The 18,688-nt window shown below is 36.8% G+C and overlaps 1 protein-coding gene across 12 annotated transcripts in view; it reads right to left on the bottom strand.

Moving 5' to 3' along the window:
• Window positions 1-18,688, bottom strand: part of LOC135208657 (phosphatase and actin regulator 2-like) — an 862,479-nt gene that overhangs the window by 315,829 nt on the left and 527,962 nt on the right. The window contains exon 1 of one of the 12 annotated variants that reach the window (XM_064241077.1): window positions 4,975-5,397. The exons of the other annotated variants lie outside the window; for them this stretch is intronic. Coding sequence (XP_064097147.1) covers window positions 4,975-5,023 — 49 coding nt within the window. The 5' untranslated portion in view covers window positions 5,024-5,397. Of the gene's footprint in view, window positions 1-4,974; window positions 5,398-18,688 lie in introns of those variants that run through there. 12 annotated transcript variants of the gene reach the window in all.

The raw sequence follows: 18,688 nt of genomic DNA, 5'->3' as shown, positions 1-18,688 counted from the left end.
CGATTTGCCAATTTTACGCCCTTAATAATATTCATTACCCAAGACGGTGATTATACTGCAGACATGACACTTTTTAAATATCATATAAAAATACCCAACTAAACTGAACGGATTTCTTGTTATTCAAATTTACATGTCTGCATACCATTCTTACAAAAACGCAAGTGGTCATCAGTTAGAATAGTATGCATTGCCATCTATCTTCTTCTGCCAAAAATTTCCATTAAAGGAAAAAACGACGTTTTCAAATGAGCCGCACCAACATGGCCACAAGTTTTAATCAGAAATCCAATGAGGGAAAGTTGCCTTGCATACTTCCATGCAATCCATCGGAAATAAGGAATGCATCTGAGGAGTTTCCATTAAAATGTCTCCGTATCTGCCATCACTCTCAAAACAATAGGATAAACCTATTCAAATATATAAAAAAAATTCATGCGTAATCTCTTAAAAAAAAACTTTAGCACTCGGCTTGATAATCATACGGGTACATAAACTACACTTTAATTAAAAAGTGCTGAGACTACATTTGGAGCACTTAGCACCTACTAGAACCTTTTTCTGGACATTGAATGCAATGTACTTTTTCTATGCTTTGTCATGAATAACCATGACAACCTTTCACCTTACAAAGTGTCGGATTCGATTTCCAAGAGCATAAAATCTCAACGCTAAACTATATACATTTAAAAATATTAAATGTGTTTATAAGTTCAATATACCAAAGTATAGGGTGCCACGTTGAAATTTCACCCCATCACAACGGATTAACAGTGACGGTACGATATATTGTAGGTAATAAAAAAAAAAAAAAACTTTCAAATGGAATACCAATCATACTGTCAGCTGTCTAAAGACACAGTGAAAAACGTACTTATTAACCAACACTTAGTACTTATGTTTGCAAACATTCAGTTTACTGCAATATTCACTCGCTTTTGTAAACATTGGGTTATTTTCAGTATTTACTTACGTTTGCATAAAAGTTTATTTTCAGTATTTACCAACGTTTTGTTATTTTTAGTAGGAGCATTTACCAATCATATACGCAACAATAAACTGGAGAGAGAGAGAGAGAGAGAGAGAGAGAGAGAGAGAGAGAGAGAGAGAGAGAGAGAGAGAATTATATATATATATATATATATATATATATATATATATATATATTATAAATTACGCACAAACACACACAAACACCGAGTATATCTTTTCAAGGTATCGCAATACCCTCACAGAATTTGCATCTCCATGAATATTCGTACTATTCATCAAATTTCACGGGAATTCATCACACTTCAAAACTGTTCATTTATCCTCCCATGAACACACATAAACTCGTAGCGGAAAGTTCGGCATTTTTATATGAAATATCTACTCTTATCTATTCTTGTTTAATACTGGACGTCCACGGCCGGAAAATAACGATAATTTGGTTATAGTTCAGAGTAGGAGATATTGAGAACAGCGCATGCGCGTTTCCAAAAAAACTTACAAGCTGCATATATGAAACTTTAAAATGCTGACACTGATTCGCTAATTGATTTGGTGCCATTTTACGAAAAACTGATGACATGACATCCAAAATAATCAAAGAGCAAATAAAAATACACACACACACACACACACAAAACACCACACACACAGGACACACACACCACACACACACACACATATATATATATATATATATATATATATATATATATATATAAATATATATATATATATATCATTTATTTATACAAAGGCAAATGGCTTGTCACAAAAGCTAATATAATTATGGGAACACTGACGAATATAACTGGCATTAATCACGAGAAAAATAACCCCCACCAATTTGAGCGTCAATCAATTTTTGCAAGTGCAAGGTTTACTGAACATGTCACACACTGACGACGAACACGTCAAATTTTTCCCATGGAGAGAGAGAGAGAGAGAGAGAGAGAGAGGAGAGAGAGAGAGAGAGAGAGAGAGAGAGAGAATGTTTATAAAAGCCAATGTCCAACTATGGCATAATGTACATCAAGTGAATATTTATATCTTAAATTCTTCTGGCAACCAGCAATGACAATCGAACACTTGACAGACCAGAGCCATAAGCTTTAAATATGATAATATTAAAAAGACGAATAACAAGCGTACGTGTCCGTCGCGCACACACACACCACACAGGCTACAAGAGAGCCATTAAAGGTGACATGATGCAGACAGCCAGCATCGAATAACAAAACTCATTCTGGCCTCTCTGAATCAAGGAGTCAAAATAATGTTTCACTATAGTTTATACAGTTGACCACATAGTACAGAACTTACGTATCCTTAATATACCGAAGTCGTGTCAAAGAATCGTAAAAAATATTGGGATTAAAACAATCATTTTAATACGCAATTTTGTACGTCGACGCAAAGACCCCAGGGCGTGGTAATACGACGCGAGAAGTGACGACCGACGACACTCTTATGACGCAAGACCAGAGCTGAACAAGAGAAGTGATATTAATAATATAGTAAAAAAAAAGTCTGCAACTAGAAAACGTTATGAACGCATCTGTTATCCATCACATCCGGTATGTTTTTCCCGAATTTTTCAGTAAAGAGGATACATGCCTTCGTCAGAACCTCGTTGGGGAAAAGGGGAAAAGGGGAAAGGGGGGGGTGGTTATTATCGTGTTTTTAAAATTAAAACCTTCGGTCGGGGGAGCATGGAGTTGATATTTCTTAATCTACGATACTCACAATAAGCTAAAATTGAAACCTACATCCGGATTCATCACATAAAATGACCTACTCTTTCTTGGCCATATTATCAACGTCACAAATAGAAATTAATCAAATAACTTTTTATTTATTATTATTATTTAGATATCTTGGAGGTAGATATCCACACAGACTGGGAAATCGAACAAAGGCGAGAGAAAGAGAGATAAGTTTAGTTGAGAGATCTGCCAAAGCATCCTTCAATGACATTTGCCCATCATGTTTCCATTGAAAATCACAACTATATACGTACATAACGGTCTATATAAACCAATCTTACGACCCATTTCAAATCTACGTGAAATTATACAAATATATAAACCGAACTTATGTTCAGAATGTTTAGGGTAAACAAAACCGAAAGAGAGAAACAATAACATTAGCGAAATATTAAAGCTTTCTGAAATTAAGTTTCTCATGTCAAAATCAGAATGCCTGTCTACATCACAATACCTGTCGCCATGAAATATTGATAAAATAACTCCAGTTCAAAAGATTCATCACAGTTGGAGAAAAAGGATAAAACATTAAAACTCCCGAAGCATCGAAAAAACAAAACAATAAACAAAGAGACAAAAGGACTGAAGCAGAAAATAATAAAATGGAAAAGTCACCTACAATGGACTCGAGTAAACAACGTTGATGAGGGAGACAAAAGAGAATTCTCTTGAAAACTTTTCAAGGAGAAAAAGATGAAAACAACACGCCCTCTTTTATCATCAACAATAACAACAAAACAAATGAGAAAATATTTTTTTCTTCACTGCCTCTACTTAGGAAGTTACGCTGCGAGGGGCGACCTCATCGAGGTCGGCCTCCTAGAATATTTGAACGCCGCAAAGTAGCTTGCATAAAAAAAAAACTCTTTAAAACCAATCATGTTAGGTTAGTCAAGTTTTTCCAAAGTCTGTGATAAAGAATATGTAAATGACCTAAAACATATTTCTTTACAAGTAACCATTAACTGCTAAAATCTCATTGAAAATGCAACTGCCTATATTATTAATGCAAAATAATTGAACACAATATTACTGTGATGAGAAGATTATGGTAGATGATAGTAAGTGAATGTTATAATAACCCCATGTTGTGAAAATAAAGGTGATTGCAAACTTTCGATAAAAGGAAATGAACAAACCTTCATTTCCAGGCATCATGACCACTTGCATAATGCCGATTCCATTCACGTAAGGTCACGACAGCCAAATTTGGTCACAAACCCACTTTTGAAAATGATCACGATAGGAGATAAGACTTAATATACGGGACTGATGCCACTGCTATTTATTAATTTAAATTTTTTAAGAAAGTTTTCTGTTTACTGATGTTTATACGCGCGAAATTGTATATATATAATTATCATTATAACAATAAATATAACGATTATCTTCATCTAAAAAGTTTAGCCGGATAGATTACAGTGATGAAGGATTTTGCAAAACCAAAGACTAACTTTCATTGCAATACGCATTAAGGCCAATAGCGTCTATAATATTAAATTATAAATAAAAAAATCACTACCGCAAATTATGCTGTGTCCCCAGTATGTACGCAATCCAAGCAATGAAATTGTTATTAGGCTATATACATTCTAATTTGATGACAAAACAATAAACGAGTGATTTTAACATAAAGCGTTGGTAATTACTGGCTGGCTACATGGCTGGAATAGTGACCTTTGAAATTGAAAAATTGTCCATATGACTTTTTTTGAAAACTTCATCACTAACCTACAGATCCATGGGAAGGCATACATAGAAGCATCCAAGGGAATGAATACACTAATGCATCCAAGGGAATGCACGTGCATATACATCTAAAGGAACGCATACACAGATACGTCCAAGGGAATGCATACACAGAAGCATCCAAGAGAATTCATACACAACTGCATCCAAGAGAATGCACATGCAAATACATCCAAGGGAACCCATACACAAATACGTTCAAGGGAATGCATACATAGAAGCATCCAAGGGAATGAATACACAAAGCATCGAAGGGAATGCACACACACAAACGCATCCAAGGAAGGGAATGCTCGCACAAACGCATCCAAGGGAATGCACACAAATACATCCCAAGGGAATGCACACACAAGCGCATCTAAGGGAATGCACACAAATACACCCGAGGGAATGCACACAGACGCATCCAAGGGAATGCATTCACATCCAAAGATAGGAACGGAGCCAAGGCGGGCCTTTCAAAACTCACCTTCGTCAACGGGGGAGATGGGCAACGCCACCCGAACTGGTGGAGACATTACTGATAATTCTAAAGTCGAAATTCATTCACAGATCACTGAACTGTTTCACGGCAAGGCGCATGGGGCCAAGTCCGTTTTTGTAGTTGCAATTACAGAGGATTCTTCAATTTACATATAACGCACAGTTTCTTAACGTTAATGAGATTAAATCTGATTCTTCGAAATTTACATATACTATACTTCAGTGTTAGATATCGTAATCTTCCTTTCACTTCACTATTCGAGTATTACATTTCTTTTTCAAATCAGAATTGTATTTCTCTATTCACTTAAATACGACACTAACACTTTTTTTTTTTTTTTTTTTTTGTAAGAATTATCAGGTCGCATCTACTAATAGCAGAAAATTCCTCACCACTTCGTACAATTCCAAGTATTTCTCTTTTCACTAAAATACGACATTAACAAGTAACTTTTCATTCAGGATTATCAGGTCGTATCTGCCTATACCACTGTGTTAAAGATACCTTACAACTTGCACAACTCAAGAGTGTAGCCCATAACAATAACAAACTTCAAAGAACCCACTGTTCTATGCCACAAAGAGGGTCAAAGCTAAACTTATCTCTCCACGGTACCGAAATTCGGGTAATCCGTTACAAGATAATCTTATCTATGGTTCCCGGAATTTCAATACTGATGGACGTCGTCACGGCTACTTCGCTCCAAAACTTCCATCACTATGTACAGTAGGTTAGTAACCACGTCTTCAAATATTTGTAACCGACAAGTATACTAATCATATGTCATCGAAATGCATCTCACTTATCACAAGTGCGTTAAATGCGTCCATAACTGTGCAGAGGTCGTCAGTAAAAGCAGTTTCACATATCTCTAATAGATAATATATTAATTACATCATCAAAAGGCACTTCATATACGTGAGGTTCACCACTGTAACCTTCCGAACAAATAATTACTGTGAATAAACAGATGAAAACAGTACCTTAACTGACAACCTTTCAATTATATATAATCAAAATGCTCTAAATATTAAAAGTTTGGATCATCGCTGTAACCTTTAAACAAATAATTTTTTTAAATAACCCTACAAGAAGGAAATCAGGAAATACATTACAAAATTTCTTCCAATCAACACCACTAACTTCTGCCACAAACTACCTTATGCTAAGCAGCAGCAGCAGCAGATGCATCTACGCACAACTAATTTCACTGACGACCACAAAACGACCAACGATATTATATTTAAGGTCGCAAATATTACACAAAATATTGCAAAGTAACCTCGAGTCACTCCTTTCACAACCAAACTAACGACAACAGACAAGTTTCAAAGGTTAACGGTTACCAAATGCGCTTATCATCACGGAACTGATAACAGCCATTTGTATGTTTGCAAAGGGGGAAGGGAGAAGAGGGGGAGAGGGAGAGGAGAGAGAGAAGGGGGGGGAGACAAAAGGCGGTGGCTTCTGTGGAGGAGGGGTTGCTCGTTGCTGATAACGTTATCGCACGGATATGAGCACACTGGAGAACCCCAGGGGGAATTGGTAATCTCAAAATTAATCCTGTTCTAAATCCCGCTTTCTACCACAAGGCCAAATAGAATATTGGAGGAAAAAAATCATTATCTACAACTTTCTATAACAAAATATTACAATATTTCAATAACATTATTACACTATACCAAACTTATCCTCTTATATTTCCAATGCAACACACAAAAATAAGCAATTACGCTTTGACGAAAACTGGTAAAAAAAAAAACTAATATTTAAGATTCATTTCATTCACAGGTATTGGTGGTCACAACAAAATAATGAACAAATGCACATGGAAATAAACAACAATCCTGACACATTACAACATACGTACAACCTTCAGCGAAACAATCTCATCAAAGTTTGGCCAAGATCCGGTACAATCTGAAGGGAGAAAGGGCGAAAATGGCAAGACACGGGCTTTCTCAAGAGCCAGATTAAAAAGTTCCTGCTGACTTATAGGGGTTGGGGGTGAAGTTTAATAAAAAACAATATTTTAAAATGATGAAACGATTCATACGTGCAGGATAACGTCTAACATTCCGATGACAAGTACCAGCATTTCATTCATTGACATAAATGTCGAGCAATTGATTCGCAATAAGTGAGCATCAAATACTATTTGAAACAGAGAGCTCGAAATCCTGCAAACCCCGTAGGGAAGGTAGTACCGTCAGCGCACCTCAAGTGGTGCACTGCAGACATTACTTAAGATCCTTTGCACAGCGTCCCTTCGGCCCCCAGCTGTGACTCCTTTCATTCTTTTTAATGCCTCTCCTGCTTCCATCTTGCTTTCCACCCACTCCTAACAATTGGTTCATAATGAAATAGCGAGATTTCCCTCCTGTTACACCTGTCAAACTTGTTTTTCTCTCAATTTCCCTTTCAACACGGAATGATCTCATAGGTCCTAGCGCGCGGCCTTTGACCTAAATTGAATATTCCATTCCATTCCAAAACCCTGCAATATTCATAACATTTCCCCAGTTTTCAGGATCTGCAAAACCTTCCACCACCACCAGCAAACACTGATGTTGAAAATTAGATATTAAAAAAGAGAGGAAGTCAAGACATGTATGTTAAATAAGAAATAAAAAAAAATGGTCACACTCTCGGAATGGACGTGGGATGTCACTAAGTCCGAAAGACCACACGACCTTTGGCCTAAGAGAAGGTTCAGGTCAAGGGTATGCAGCCGGGATATTTCAAAGTGGACACAAATCTTGGGTGAGGAAATAAACTGTTTATTTTCTAATTGATAAAATCAGATTTAATTAAAAAAGCGTAAAGCAGCGATTAAAAGACCCCATTAATGAAATTAGCATGATTACCCATAATTACTCAGTACTCGAATTCATTTAGTCTTTCATTACCAGTAGAATGTTAGTTTCCGTTATGCATTATTATAAAATTCAGTATGAAAAAAAATCTAGACCAAGCTGGAGATTGAAGATTCTTAAAAACAAATACCGAAAAATCTATCAATGAATTTCCCCTCTCAATCTTTCTAAGAATCAGGAGGAACTAAAAACATAACCACCTTGACAGAGCATTTGCCGTTATCATTCGATTAACCAAGAAAATGCACTTTTTTATTAACATAACAGTAAACGAAGTCCGAGAGAGAGAGAGAGAGAGAGAGAGAGAGAGAGAGAGAGAGAGAGAGAGAGGCATTTATGTCGCCATTAACACTCCAATACATTTTTGTGTGTAAATGACTAGATCACTGACAAAAACAGCAAACTAAATCGACGAGAGAGGGAAGAGAAGGAGAGAGGAGAGAGAGAGAGAGAGAGAGAGAGAGAGAAGAGAGAAGGAGAAGAGAGAGAGGAGCATTAACAGTCCCCCATACATTCTTATGTAAATGACTGAATCACTGACCAAAAACATTAACAAAAGCAAACGAAGTCGACCGAGAGAGAGAGAGAGAAGACGACAGAGGAGAAGAGAGAGGGAGAGAGAGAGAAGAGAATCTGCTGCCTGCAATCATTTCACCATTAACACTCCCAATGCCATTTGAAGAAATGGCAAACGAAAACTGAATTTAGAGACTTGCAGCGTGGGAAGACACCGCACCTGTCAACTGGCTCCAACTGATAAATGAACGATCGGTCCACTGACGTGGGAGCAGGATGTGGACAGGATATGTGAATGAACGTGTCTATTTTGAGGCTGGGAGAGGGAGACCACAGGATTTCCCGATGCAGCATCCCAAAAGAACAAAATTTTCTGGGTGAAGTTTCACACTGGGAAAGTATAATATATATATATATATATATATATATATATATATATATATATATATATATATATATACCTACATATATAGATACTATATAATATAGTTACTATACATATACATATAATAGAACTACTACATATACATAACATACATATATATATATATATATATATATATATATATATATATATATATATGTGTGTGTGTGTGAGTGTGGTGTGTGTGTGTGTATGCAGATTCGCTACAAGGAGGAGAAAATTAAAATCTAAGTACCAGGTACTTTCGCGTAATTGTTACACATTTTCAAGGTAGAATGAACAAAATTGTAACTTGAAAATGTGTAACAATTACACGAAAGTACTTGGATTAGTATTTTTCTTTTTTTCCTCTGGCGAACCTGCAAATCTGATACACGTTTAAAGAAATTTTTTTGTAATTCCTCTGCATTTTATATAATATATATATATATATATATATAAATATATATATATATATATATATATATATATTAAGGCATCACAAATATCAAGACAATGCATGTAAAGTTAATAAGTATGACTGGAAGTGGAGGTATAAAATATTACTGAAGCTATGTATGTAAATGTATCTTAAAAACTTCAAGAATACCATTGCTGGATCTACATACAGACACAATAAGGAATACACCGCGCATGACTGAAGGTGTATCAAACGGACATGACAAACGATAGCTACGAATAAGGCGTGACTGATGGTAAATAATGGACGCAGGTAATAGAAAGTACAAAAATGGGAATGATGGAAGGTACACCTGACCGCAATCACAAAATAACCGAGAGGTTTTTTTTTCTCCATGAAATTGTGGTCCAAGTTATATGCTCGTAGAATGATCGTTGACCTTAAATATAAGAAAATGCAGTACGTATACGTTGCAACTCTTATTGCAGTCATTCGTTCTCTCCAAGTGCAAACTGAATTGGCGACCAGCGTTGACGGATTCACAACAGAACGGTAAGCAGTGAAGGATGGGACACAACACCAGCAAAAATTGCCTTATTAATTAAAAGATCTCTTACCATGCTCCAAAGCTACTATTTCCCCTTGTGCATGGGTCAATTTAACCTTAATATTTCTGAATTTTTAAATCAATATTTTTAGTATTAACACTGATTCTATCTATGCACTCGGTATTTCAACACTCATGAAAGACATGAAACCTCCAAAAGAAGTCCAGGTATTTCTTATATTAACTTTCCAGTTCTAAGCAAGTGTCTCTGGGTTAGATTGCTAGCCCAATCCCTCGGCCATGTTTGCAACCCTCCACATTCAACTAATTTCCAGGTGAACGAACCACTCTTGAGGTCAACACAGACACAACAACCTGGCCTACGATAGAGGACTATGGAAGGGACAACCGATGACAAGAAAAGAAAGATACGTCAGAAAAATGGGTCGCGCTGAAAGGGTAAGTAATTTGGTGTTCCACGGCCTGCGATCATTCACGCCACAACTTATGTTTTTCTCTTTTAAATCATTTAATAATAAAGCAAAAATCAAATCTGAGAGAGAGAGAGAGAGAGAGAGATTAACTTCGTCAGTTCAACGATATGATGAATAAATAACAAAAACTAAAAGAAATCTTTATAAATCTAATAAAAAAAGAACATCCCACGGTGCTACCTTGTGCATTTGCAAGATCACAAAGACGCGAAAAAAGTAGAATATATTTCAAATACGGTGTTACTCGCGCGCAAAAAAAAAAAAATCATTTCGATGAACATGTCAGAAGCTCATCCTTCCACCCGAAAAGACCGAGACCTTCTGACTTTACGTCGGATTATCTAACAAGTATAAAAACCAGGACCTCATCAGCCCGTTGTAATTAGAATGACAAGAGGCGGCAGGCTCTCCACGTATATGTGCAGACAATGCTTGAGTATGAATGTGGCTCGGAATCTCTCTCTCTCTCTCTCTCTCTCTCTCTCTCTCTCTCTCTCTCTCTCTTCTCTCTCTCTAACCGCATTCTACAGGGGAGAAGGAATGTAGGTGATATATATATATATATATATATATATATATATATATATATTATATATATATATATATATATATATATATAATATATAATATATAATCTGTCTCAAACATTACGTTTAACATAATTTCTTCAGCAATCAGCATCACCCATAAATTTTTTTTTTGGGGAGGGTTTGTTCATTTGTTCACCACTATTGTATTTTCTTTCTCTCTCTCTCTCTCTAATCATCTTTATGCAAATACGATCGACCTATTCCATATCAACTTAAATTTGGTAGAAGCAATGTTTTCCCTTATGTCATATCGCAAAATACTCGAGCCTACCAATAATTAAATTCGTAAGTATTGCAATGGGTTAGATATTCCAAATAGAGATAAAAATCTTGTTTAAAATGGACACAACTGGAGGATAAACGTTAAGAATGACAACCATACGAAAAATTCACGTATATGCAAGTTTACGAAACATTCTATTAAGCTCACACACCACAGCACAGCACCGATGTGATATGCTTCGTACCTCGGCTTTACTATACCTCAAAATAGTACACTATTCTGATATAATTACCAGATATATAATCAAAACGAGACTAACTCACAGCAGATCAAAGAAGCCTTCACAAACACACGTACGAACAAACCTGACGAACCTTAACATTCTCCCTGTCCGTCCCGATACTAACATTGCAATGAGGAGAACCACAAACTAATCCACATCTTCAGAGCCCAGCTAATTATTATTTTTCTCTCATTAGAGAGAGAGAGAGAGAGAGAGAGAGAGAGAGAGAGAGAGAATTTATAAAATTTGTGGCCATTTGCTACGCGCTGGAGCCAAAGGACATTCAGCGCAAAGAGAGAGAGAGAGAAGAGAGAGAGAGAGAGAGAGAGAGAGAGAGAGAGAGAGAGAATGTGTCTGTGTACCCATATACCACAACAAGGATGTAAAGATGAGGGCATCAATATCTGTACAAACTGACCATTTGCATTCCGCCAAAAGGATTCTCAATGAAAAAAATTGAACAAGTCTTAACGTCAAGTTAATGGAGTAAAGGCCGAGCCCTTTTCTATGGGATGAAGAACTGAACAAACCAAACACAACGAAGAGAGAGAGAGAGAGAGAGAGAGAGAGAGAGAGAGAGAGAGAGAGAGAGAGAGAGAGAGAGAGAGAGAGAAATTCCCAGCCACATTCGTACTCAAGAATTAAGTCAAAAAGCTATTGAACTTCTTCCAGACAGTATTAATTAGAAATATATATATATATATATATATATATTATATATATATATATATATATATATACATACATATATATATATTATTTTCTTCTTCAGAGAATTTATTTGCAAAATAAATTTAAACTTTTGAGTAATGATAAAATCATCCGTATCAAGCTAAAGAAAATGTTTCCTATTCCTCAAATGGTAATAAAACCAATAATGAAAACATTACCTTCGGAAACTCAAGTTTAATATCTTTTTCACAACCGCAGCCATCCAGTTAGCCACCAATAACCTTCTGCATACGGCAAACCGAGTTTCCTGGTTACAAAGTGATATTCTTATTAAAAGAAATTGACTAGTGTGTTGCCAATGAACAATGTTCAATCCCTAACAATCAGAATTTTGTAGTGTATTGTAAAAAGTTCGATGAATAAAAATAATTTAGACACTTCGAACTGTAAATGAAAATACTATTTAATAATTTTATCTTCAATAAATGCACTAATAGATATTATAAATTTACCTAATACAGGTAGACTAACAGGAATGATGTGCAGAAACCGCGAAAATCCCTGAAAACGAGGCGTAACCCCATTTAACAGAAGTTAATAATAATAATAATCGAATAATCGATCACCCAAAGCCTTTACAATATTAAAAAAAAGGACCCAATGATTTCACATAACCGTTCATGCGAGGGGCTCCGCCAAATCCAGCCGTATTTGGGACACTTCCCCCAAAACGATGAGCGGGACTGTGGAAAACCCCCTTTTTCACAATGGGCGGACAGAGCTCTGAAATCAATAACTACTTTCCACTCGAGAGGAGATTAGGGATGAATGTTATGAGCCAATGGAGGAGCAGTCTTCCTCGACCGTAAGCTCTGAAGTAGGAGGTGGGAGCAGAAGTTCGTCCTTCAAATTATATTTTAAGTTACGGATAAAAATATGTCCTCACACTGAAGACTTTGGAGAACGCCTATTTGGGGGAAAGATTTCCTGGATTCTAAGGCATCTGAAAACTTCCATTCGCCTGACATCAATTTTCTTCCACAACTATGAAAAATACTTGATTCGTCTTTATCTGATACTTTCAAAGATGTTTTCACTTGTGATCCTGCTCATGAAAATATAATGAAGGCCTTAACCCAGTTATCATGACGATCAATATCCTTCACCAACATGAATCGTTCACAGCTTCAAAACACACTGTGAATCTAGGGGAACAGAGAGAGAGAGAGAGAGAGAGAGAGAGAGAGAGAGAGAGAGAGAGAGAGAGAGAGAGAGAGCTGTGTCGCTATTGCAAGGTTTTCTTCAAGCTGAGTATTATGTCGAGACATGACGAAATACGTGGACAGGTATATATCACAGACAGAGCCTTTTGTGACGACAACAAAGCTAAACTTCCAACTCTGAACACAGCACAGAAACTCGGACTGTGGGCAGGGATATCTTCAGCACAGGATCAATAAAAATTGAAGATAGATAAATCTGGCTAAACTCAATAACAGGACAGAAAGTGCATGGTGAGAGCGTTGCATTAAAAATAATTATGTGAGAGATTAAGTGACAATTTTTCATTAGGCAATTATGTGAAATCGCCAGTGTGAGAGCATAAAGGACATGAATCTGATTTTTAGGTTCCAGACAATAAGGTGAAGGTAACTCTCTCTCTCTCTCTCTCTCTCTCTCTCTCTCTCTCTCTCTCTCTCTCTCTCATTTCAATTATCTGGAGTCAAGAACTGAACAACATCGACAATTCAGCAGAAATATTCCAAGCCTTTAAGTTAACTCACCCTTCCACAATTCCTCCGTTTTTTTATTCTTATTTTTTTCAAGAGCTAATTTGCTCTTCACAGAAAATTAATCAACCAATTTTAATTATGGAAAATGAAAGGAGTTATCAACGAACAATACAATTTTATGAAACGAATACTTAAACGATCAATCTAAACACATAACAGGAAGAAAAAAAATCATACTGAAAAATATATTGCCAACGCACACGACGATCACAAAGAATCGGTCTGCCGCCGACAACAGAAGAGAGATATGCGCATCAATTCCTTGAACAAACACGTGTCTTGGCTGAGAGAGAGAGAGAGAGAGAGAGAGAGAGAGAGAGAGAGAGAGAGAGAGAGAGAGAGAGAGAGACTGGAAGTGATTTGGAAGGGAAGGGAAGGGGGGGCGGGAGAGGGTTGTCGGAAAGAGAAGTTTGAACTTTAATATTTAAAGAGACAAGGGAGTCAGGGGGGAAAAATTAAGGGGGGAGGAGATCAGAGCGGGATTGGGATTGGGAGGGGGGGAAGAAAGGCTGAACAAAATTAGCGAATCAAAATGGTCTGATGATCAAAGAGAAAGGATAACTGACAGGAAGGGACGAGGTTTATCATCGACGTATAACGTGGAATACTTATTGGTTGGCATATTGCGTACTGAGAGAGAGAGAGAGAGAGAGAGAGAGAGAGAGAGATACGGGAGTTGGATTAAGAGAGAGGGAGAGGGGAGAGGGAACTGACGACAAATAATCCATCTTGTAGTATATTCAATTTTCATTAACAGACATTCTCGTGTACTGAATAACTCATGATCAAAACCAAATAAATAAAATTCTATATAATTAAAATTTATCATTTAGTGTACTAAACACACCATAATGAAACGAAAATCACCACGGGAGTACACAACTCAAGTTTACTGACATTTACGAATCTGTATATTAGAAAGAACTTGCTTTAATTGTAACCAGAAAAATTCCTTTCAAAACTGAGAAAATCTCTCATAACCGCAGGGTGGATACTGGTTCCTGGTATAATTAATGAAAACAATAAAATATTTACATACAAAACTTACCGTACGCCATTAAACTGTCATTTTGTAGAAAAGAGAATTAGAGGTTTTCAATTACACTATGAAGATTATTAATATATGATTATTAATAATGACCAAAACCCCTCAAGCCATTTACGTATTGAGCGTTTCCTTTTTCTCCGTGTCGAGAATCAATACCGTACACTAATGACTAATTAATTAAATATCCAAGAGGATATCCTCCCCTATATTACGTGAGATAAATTAATAATGATATAAAAACCACAGATTGAACCATTTTCAATATTTATTATCAAGATACAAAGATGAAATCTCTCTCTCTCTCTCTCTCTCTCTCTCTCTCTCTCTACCATAAACTACAGAGAATAACACGCCGTGCAACAGGAGGACGGCCAGTGCTCGACCCTCTCTCTCTCTCTCTCTCTCTCTCTCTCTCTCTCTCTGGCCGCCTGTCTCTCAAGGCTAACCCCGTTACCCTCCCGTCATCATCCCGACAGGCTCCATGAGAAAAGGGCACGAAGGGAGACTACTAACGGAGGGTTGTGAAGGTTCTCCTACAACCCCACCCTTACATCCCAAACACTATAACCTAAAACCCCGTATTGAGAAACTATCGGTGCCCTTTAAAACTCACAAGGGCAATACGTACCCTTGTGGGATTTCAGGGAGGGAAAATAAAAAACAATAAACAATAATACTTGGCTCAATTGGTTGCACTCAAGCACACACACAACGAAAGTGGAAGTGAACAGTAAATTACCTATGGCAATAAGAGGAACAAATGGTGCACATGTACTTACACACACACACACACAGCTACCCGGATGCAATCAATACGCTTTTAATGCCAACTAAAGTGAAACTGTCCACGTCAACGGCAAAGAATCATTTTCGAAACCTGCTTCCCGTTTGGTATGACATTCAAGTATAAATTAATGCAAGCGTACGGACGGCAATGGAGGCAATGGAAGCCCTCATTAATAAAATATATAATAAACACACAAGAACTGGGAACGACCTCATTTTCTCTCACAAAATGAAATAATATATACGCAAAGAGCAAAGGATGCTATGACTGACTAGTCTGAATGAAAGAGACCGTTTAAATACATTTAAACAAATCTGACCATTACAGAAACTAAAGTCTTCTTCAATAATACAAACAAGAGACATGGAAATAAGTGTCCAACCGTACCTTCACAATCACCTAGGAAACGAGTAAAAAAAAATGCGCAGCGGCGCAATCGAGTTGGCTGTACAGCTTATAATCAAGGCCTCCGAAAACAAATCGGTATAATACTGTATGAGCCACGGCCCATGACACTCTCAGCCAGCCGTGGTGGCCTGTGTTGTTGCGTTGCCAGAAGCATACTCATGGCAACTTTTAATTTTAAATAAAACAAAAACTACTGAGGCTAGAGGGCTACAATTTGGTATGTTTGACGATTGGAGGGTCGACGATCAACATAGCATTTTGCAGCTTTTGTTGCAGCACTCTAAGCCTCAGTACTTATGATCTGAGGGAGAAGAGAAAAAATGTTGACGGACAGACAGTCATCTCAATAGTTTTTTTAAATCGAGGTTAAATTACCCATCTAGAGTTTCCAACGTGCACTTCCTGCCCTTCACATAACGACTATTATCAACAAATTGCTGATCAATCAAGATTATGATTCGCCAAATCACTACTATAAAAAGTAATTTTTCTATCTAATTAACTAAAGCCTACAATAAGTCTTCGAAAATAACGACCTTATTTAAAAGGCAGCAATGTAATTCAAACCACGGTGCTGGGATGAATGGAACCAAAACCAAACAATTCTAAGATGATGCTGATCTATCGACGGATACGAGAAGGGAAATACTCGTACAATATTTTTTCATAAGTGTGAACAGATAAAACATTCAATGAAATGAATGGCATTCTTCCTCTAACGCAACATACGAGATCGATTTTCCTCTATTTTCTTTATTAAAATTCTTTTTTAAAATATCAGTGACTCCATATTGTTTTCTTAAATATCAGCAATTCGTCATATTCTTTTTAAAAAATATTAATGAATCGACACATTCTTTTATTAAAAATATCAATGACTCCCCATATCGTTTTTATAAAAATATCAGTGACTCTCCATATCGTTTTTATAGAAATATCAATGACTCGCCGTATTCTTTTTCAATATCAATGAGTCTCCATATTCCTTTCTTAAATGTCAGCGATTCTCCATATTCTTTTAAAAAGAATATTAATGAATCGACACATTCTTTAATAAAAAAAAAAAATATCAATGACACTCCATATTCTTCTTTCAAATATCAACGACTCTCCATATACCTTTTTTTGAAAGTGTCAATTACTCGCAATATCAGACTTCAAACCAGCCATCAATGTCTCTAGACCCCTTCTACTAATTAATGTTTGTTCAAGAAATGCTTCTTAAGTCAACATCCAAGTTGGACGTTTTCGTTTAGACGAAAGAAAAAAATTAAGTTTGGTTTCGATAAACGAGCGAAAGGATAAGAGAGGGGACATTCGTGATCGATATGTGCATAGGCCTCCCCTCCCTTCCCTAACACCACCCCACCCCACCTATATTCCCCCTCCCTAAACCTACCCTACCTATACGAGTTTGATTCCCCACCCTGCCAACGTGGAATCAGAGGAATTTGTTTCTGGCGATTACAAATTAATTTCTCGATATAATGTGGTTCGGATCCCACAATAAGCAATAGGTCCCGTTGCTAGGGAACCAACTGGTTCCTAGCCACCTTAAAAAAAATATCTTATCCTTCAAGCCAGCCCTAGGAGAGCTGCTGATCAGCTCAGTGGTCTGGTTAAACTAAGATATACTTTTTACCCTACCTATTCCCTCCTCCCCACCTAACCCACCTATTCGTCCTTCCCCATCCCACCTACTCACCCAATCCACCCATTCCCCCCCTTCCCCACCCCACCTAACACCCCGAATTGCCCTTCCACCCAAACCCCTCTCCAGCCCACACTCCACCCAAAGCAGGGCGTCCCATAAGCATCAGTTCGAGTCATTTCGTCGCCAATATTCCGACGCTCATTAGAAGGAACGATACCGCCATAAAGCTCCATTACTAATTGAATAACGTCGTGCTTCGGGAGGGCCCCGACACCATTCACCTTCGTTACCTGAAGGGGAAATTGCATTAACCCGAAGGAAGGTCGAATGAGCTTGGAAACTGGACGGGGCTGTAAAATAAAGGCGCGTAGCGGAATTACAGAAAGTGAATGAATGGCCGGGTGGGAAACCTTGAAAATTGCCATGCATGTTTCGGTAATTTGCACGTCTTCCTTAGAGTAAAACTATACACCTTTTAATTTATAGTAAAACTGTACATCTTTAACTGACTATTATTGTATATCTTCAACTAACATTAAAACTGTACATCTTTACCTTACAATAATATCGTACATCTTCAACCTAAAGTAAAACGGTACAATTTTAACTGATAGTGAAATTTTACACCTTCAACTTACAGTAAAACTATACATCTTTAACTTACAGTAAAACTGTACATCTTTAACTTACTGTACATCTTTAACTTAAAGTAAAACTAATATTTTCTTAGGAGTAAAGTATGCTTTATTAAATTATTTTTCAGACATTTATATTCACTTATTTGGTTCGTTACATTAGCAATTAAAAACCCACTTTCACCAAGTTTGAAACGAAGAGTTTCCAAAGTAAAAAAAAAAATAATAATAATCAATAAAAACAGAAAAACCAACCTAGCTATGAGAACTTTTATACACCTTAAGGTGCTTAAGAATGCCAGCGCATTCCTCGTTCCAAAGTCACGTAATTCAGGATGAAACTTGATGG

Source organism: Macrobrachium nipponense, chromosome 35 (assembly GCF_015104395.2).
Source record: "Macrobrachium nipponense isolate FS-2020 chromosome 35, ASM1510439v2, whole genome shotgun sequence".
NCBI lineage: Eukaryota > Metazoa > Arthropoda > Malacostraca > Decapoda > Palaemonidae > Macrobrachium > Macrobrachium nipponense.
The sequence above is the reverse complement of the archived record's forward strand: the minus strand, read 5'-3'. Positions and strand labels throughout refer to the sequence as shown.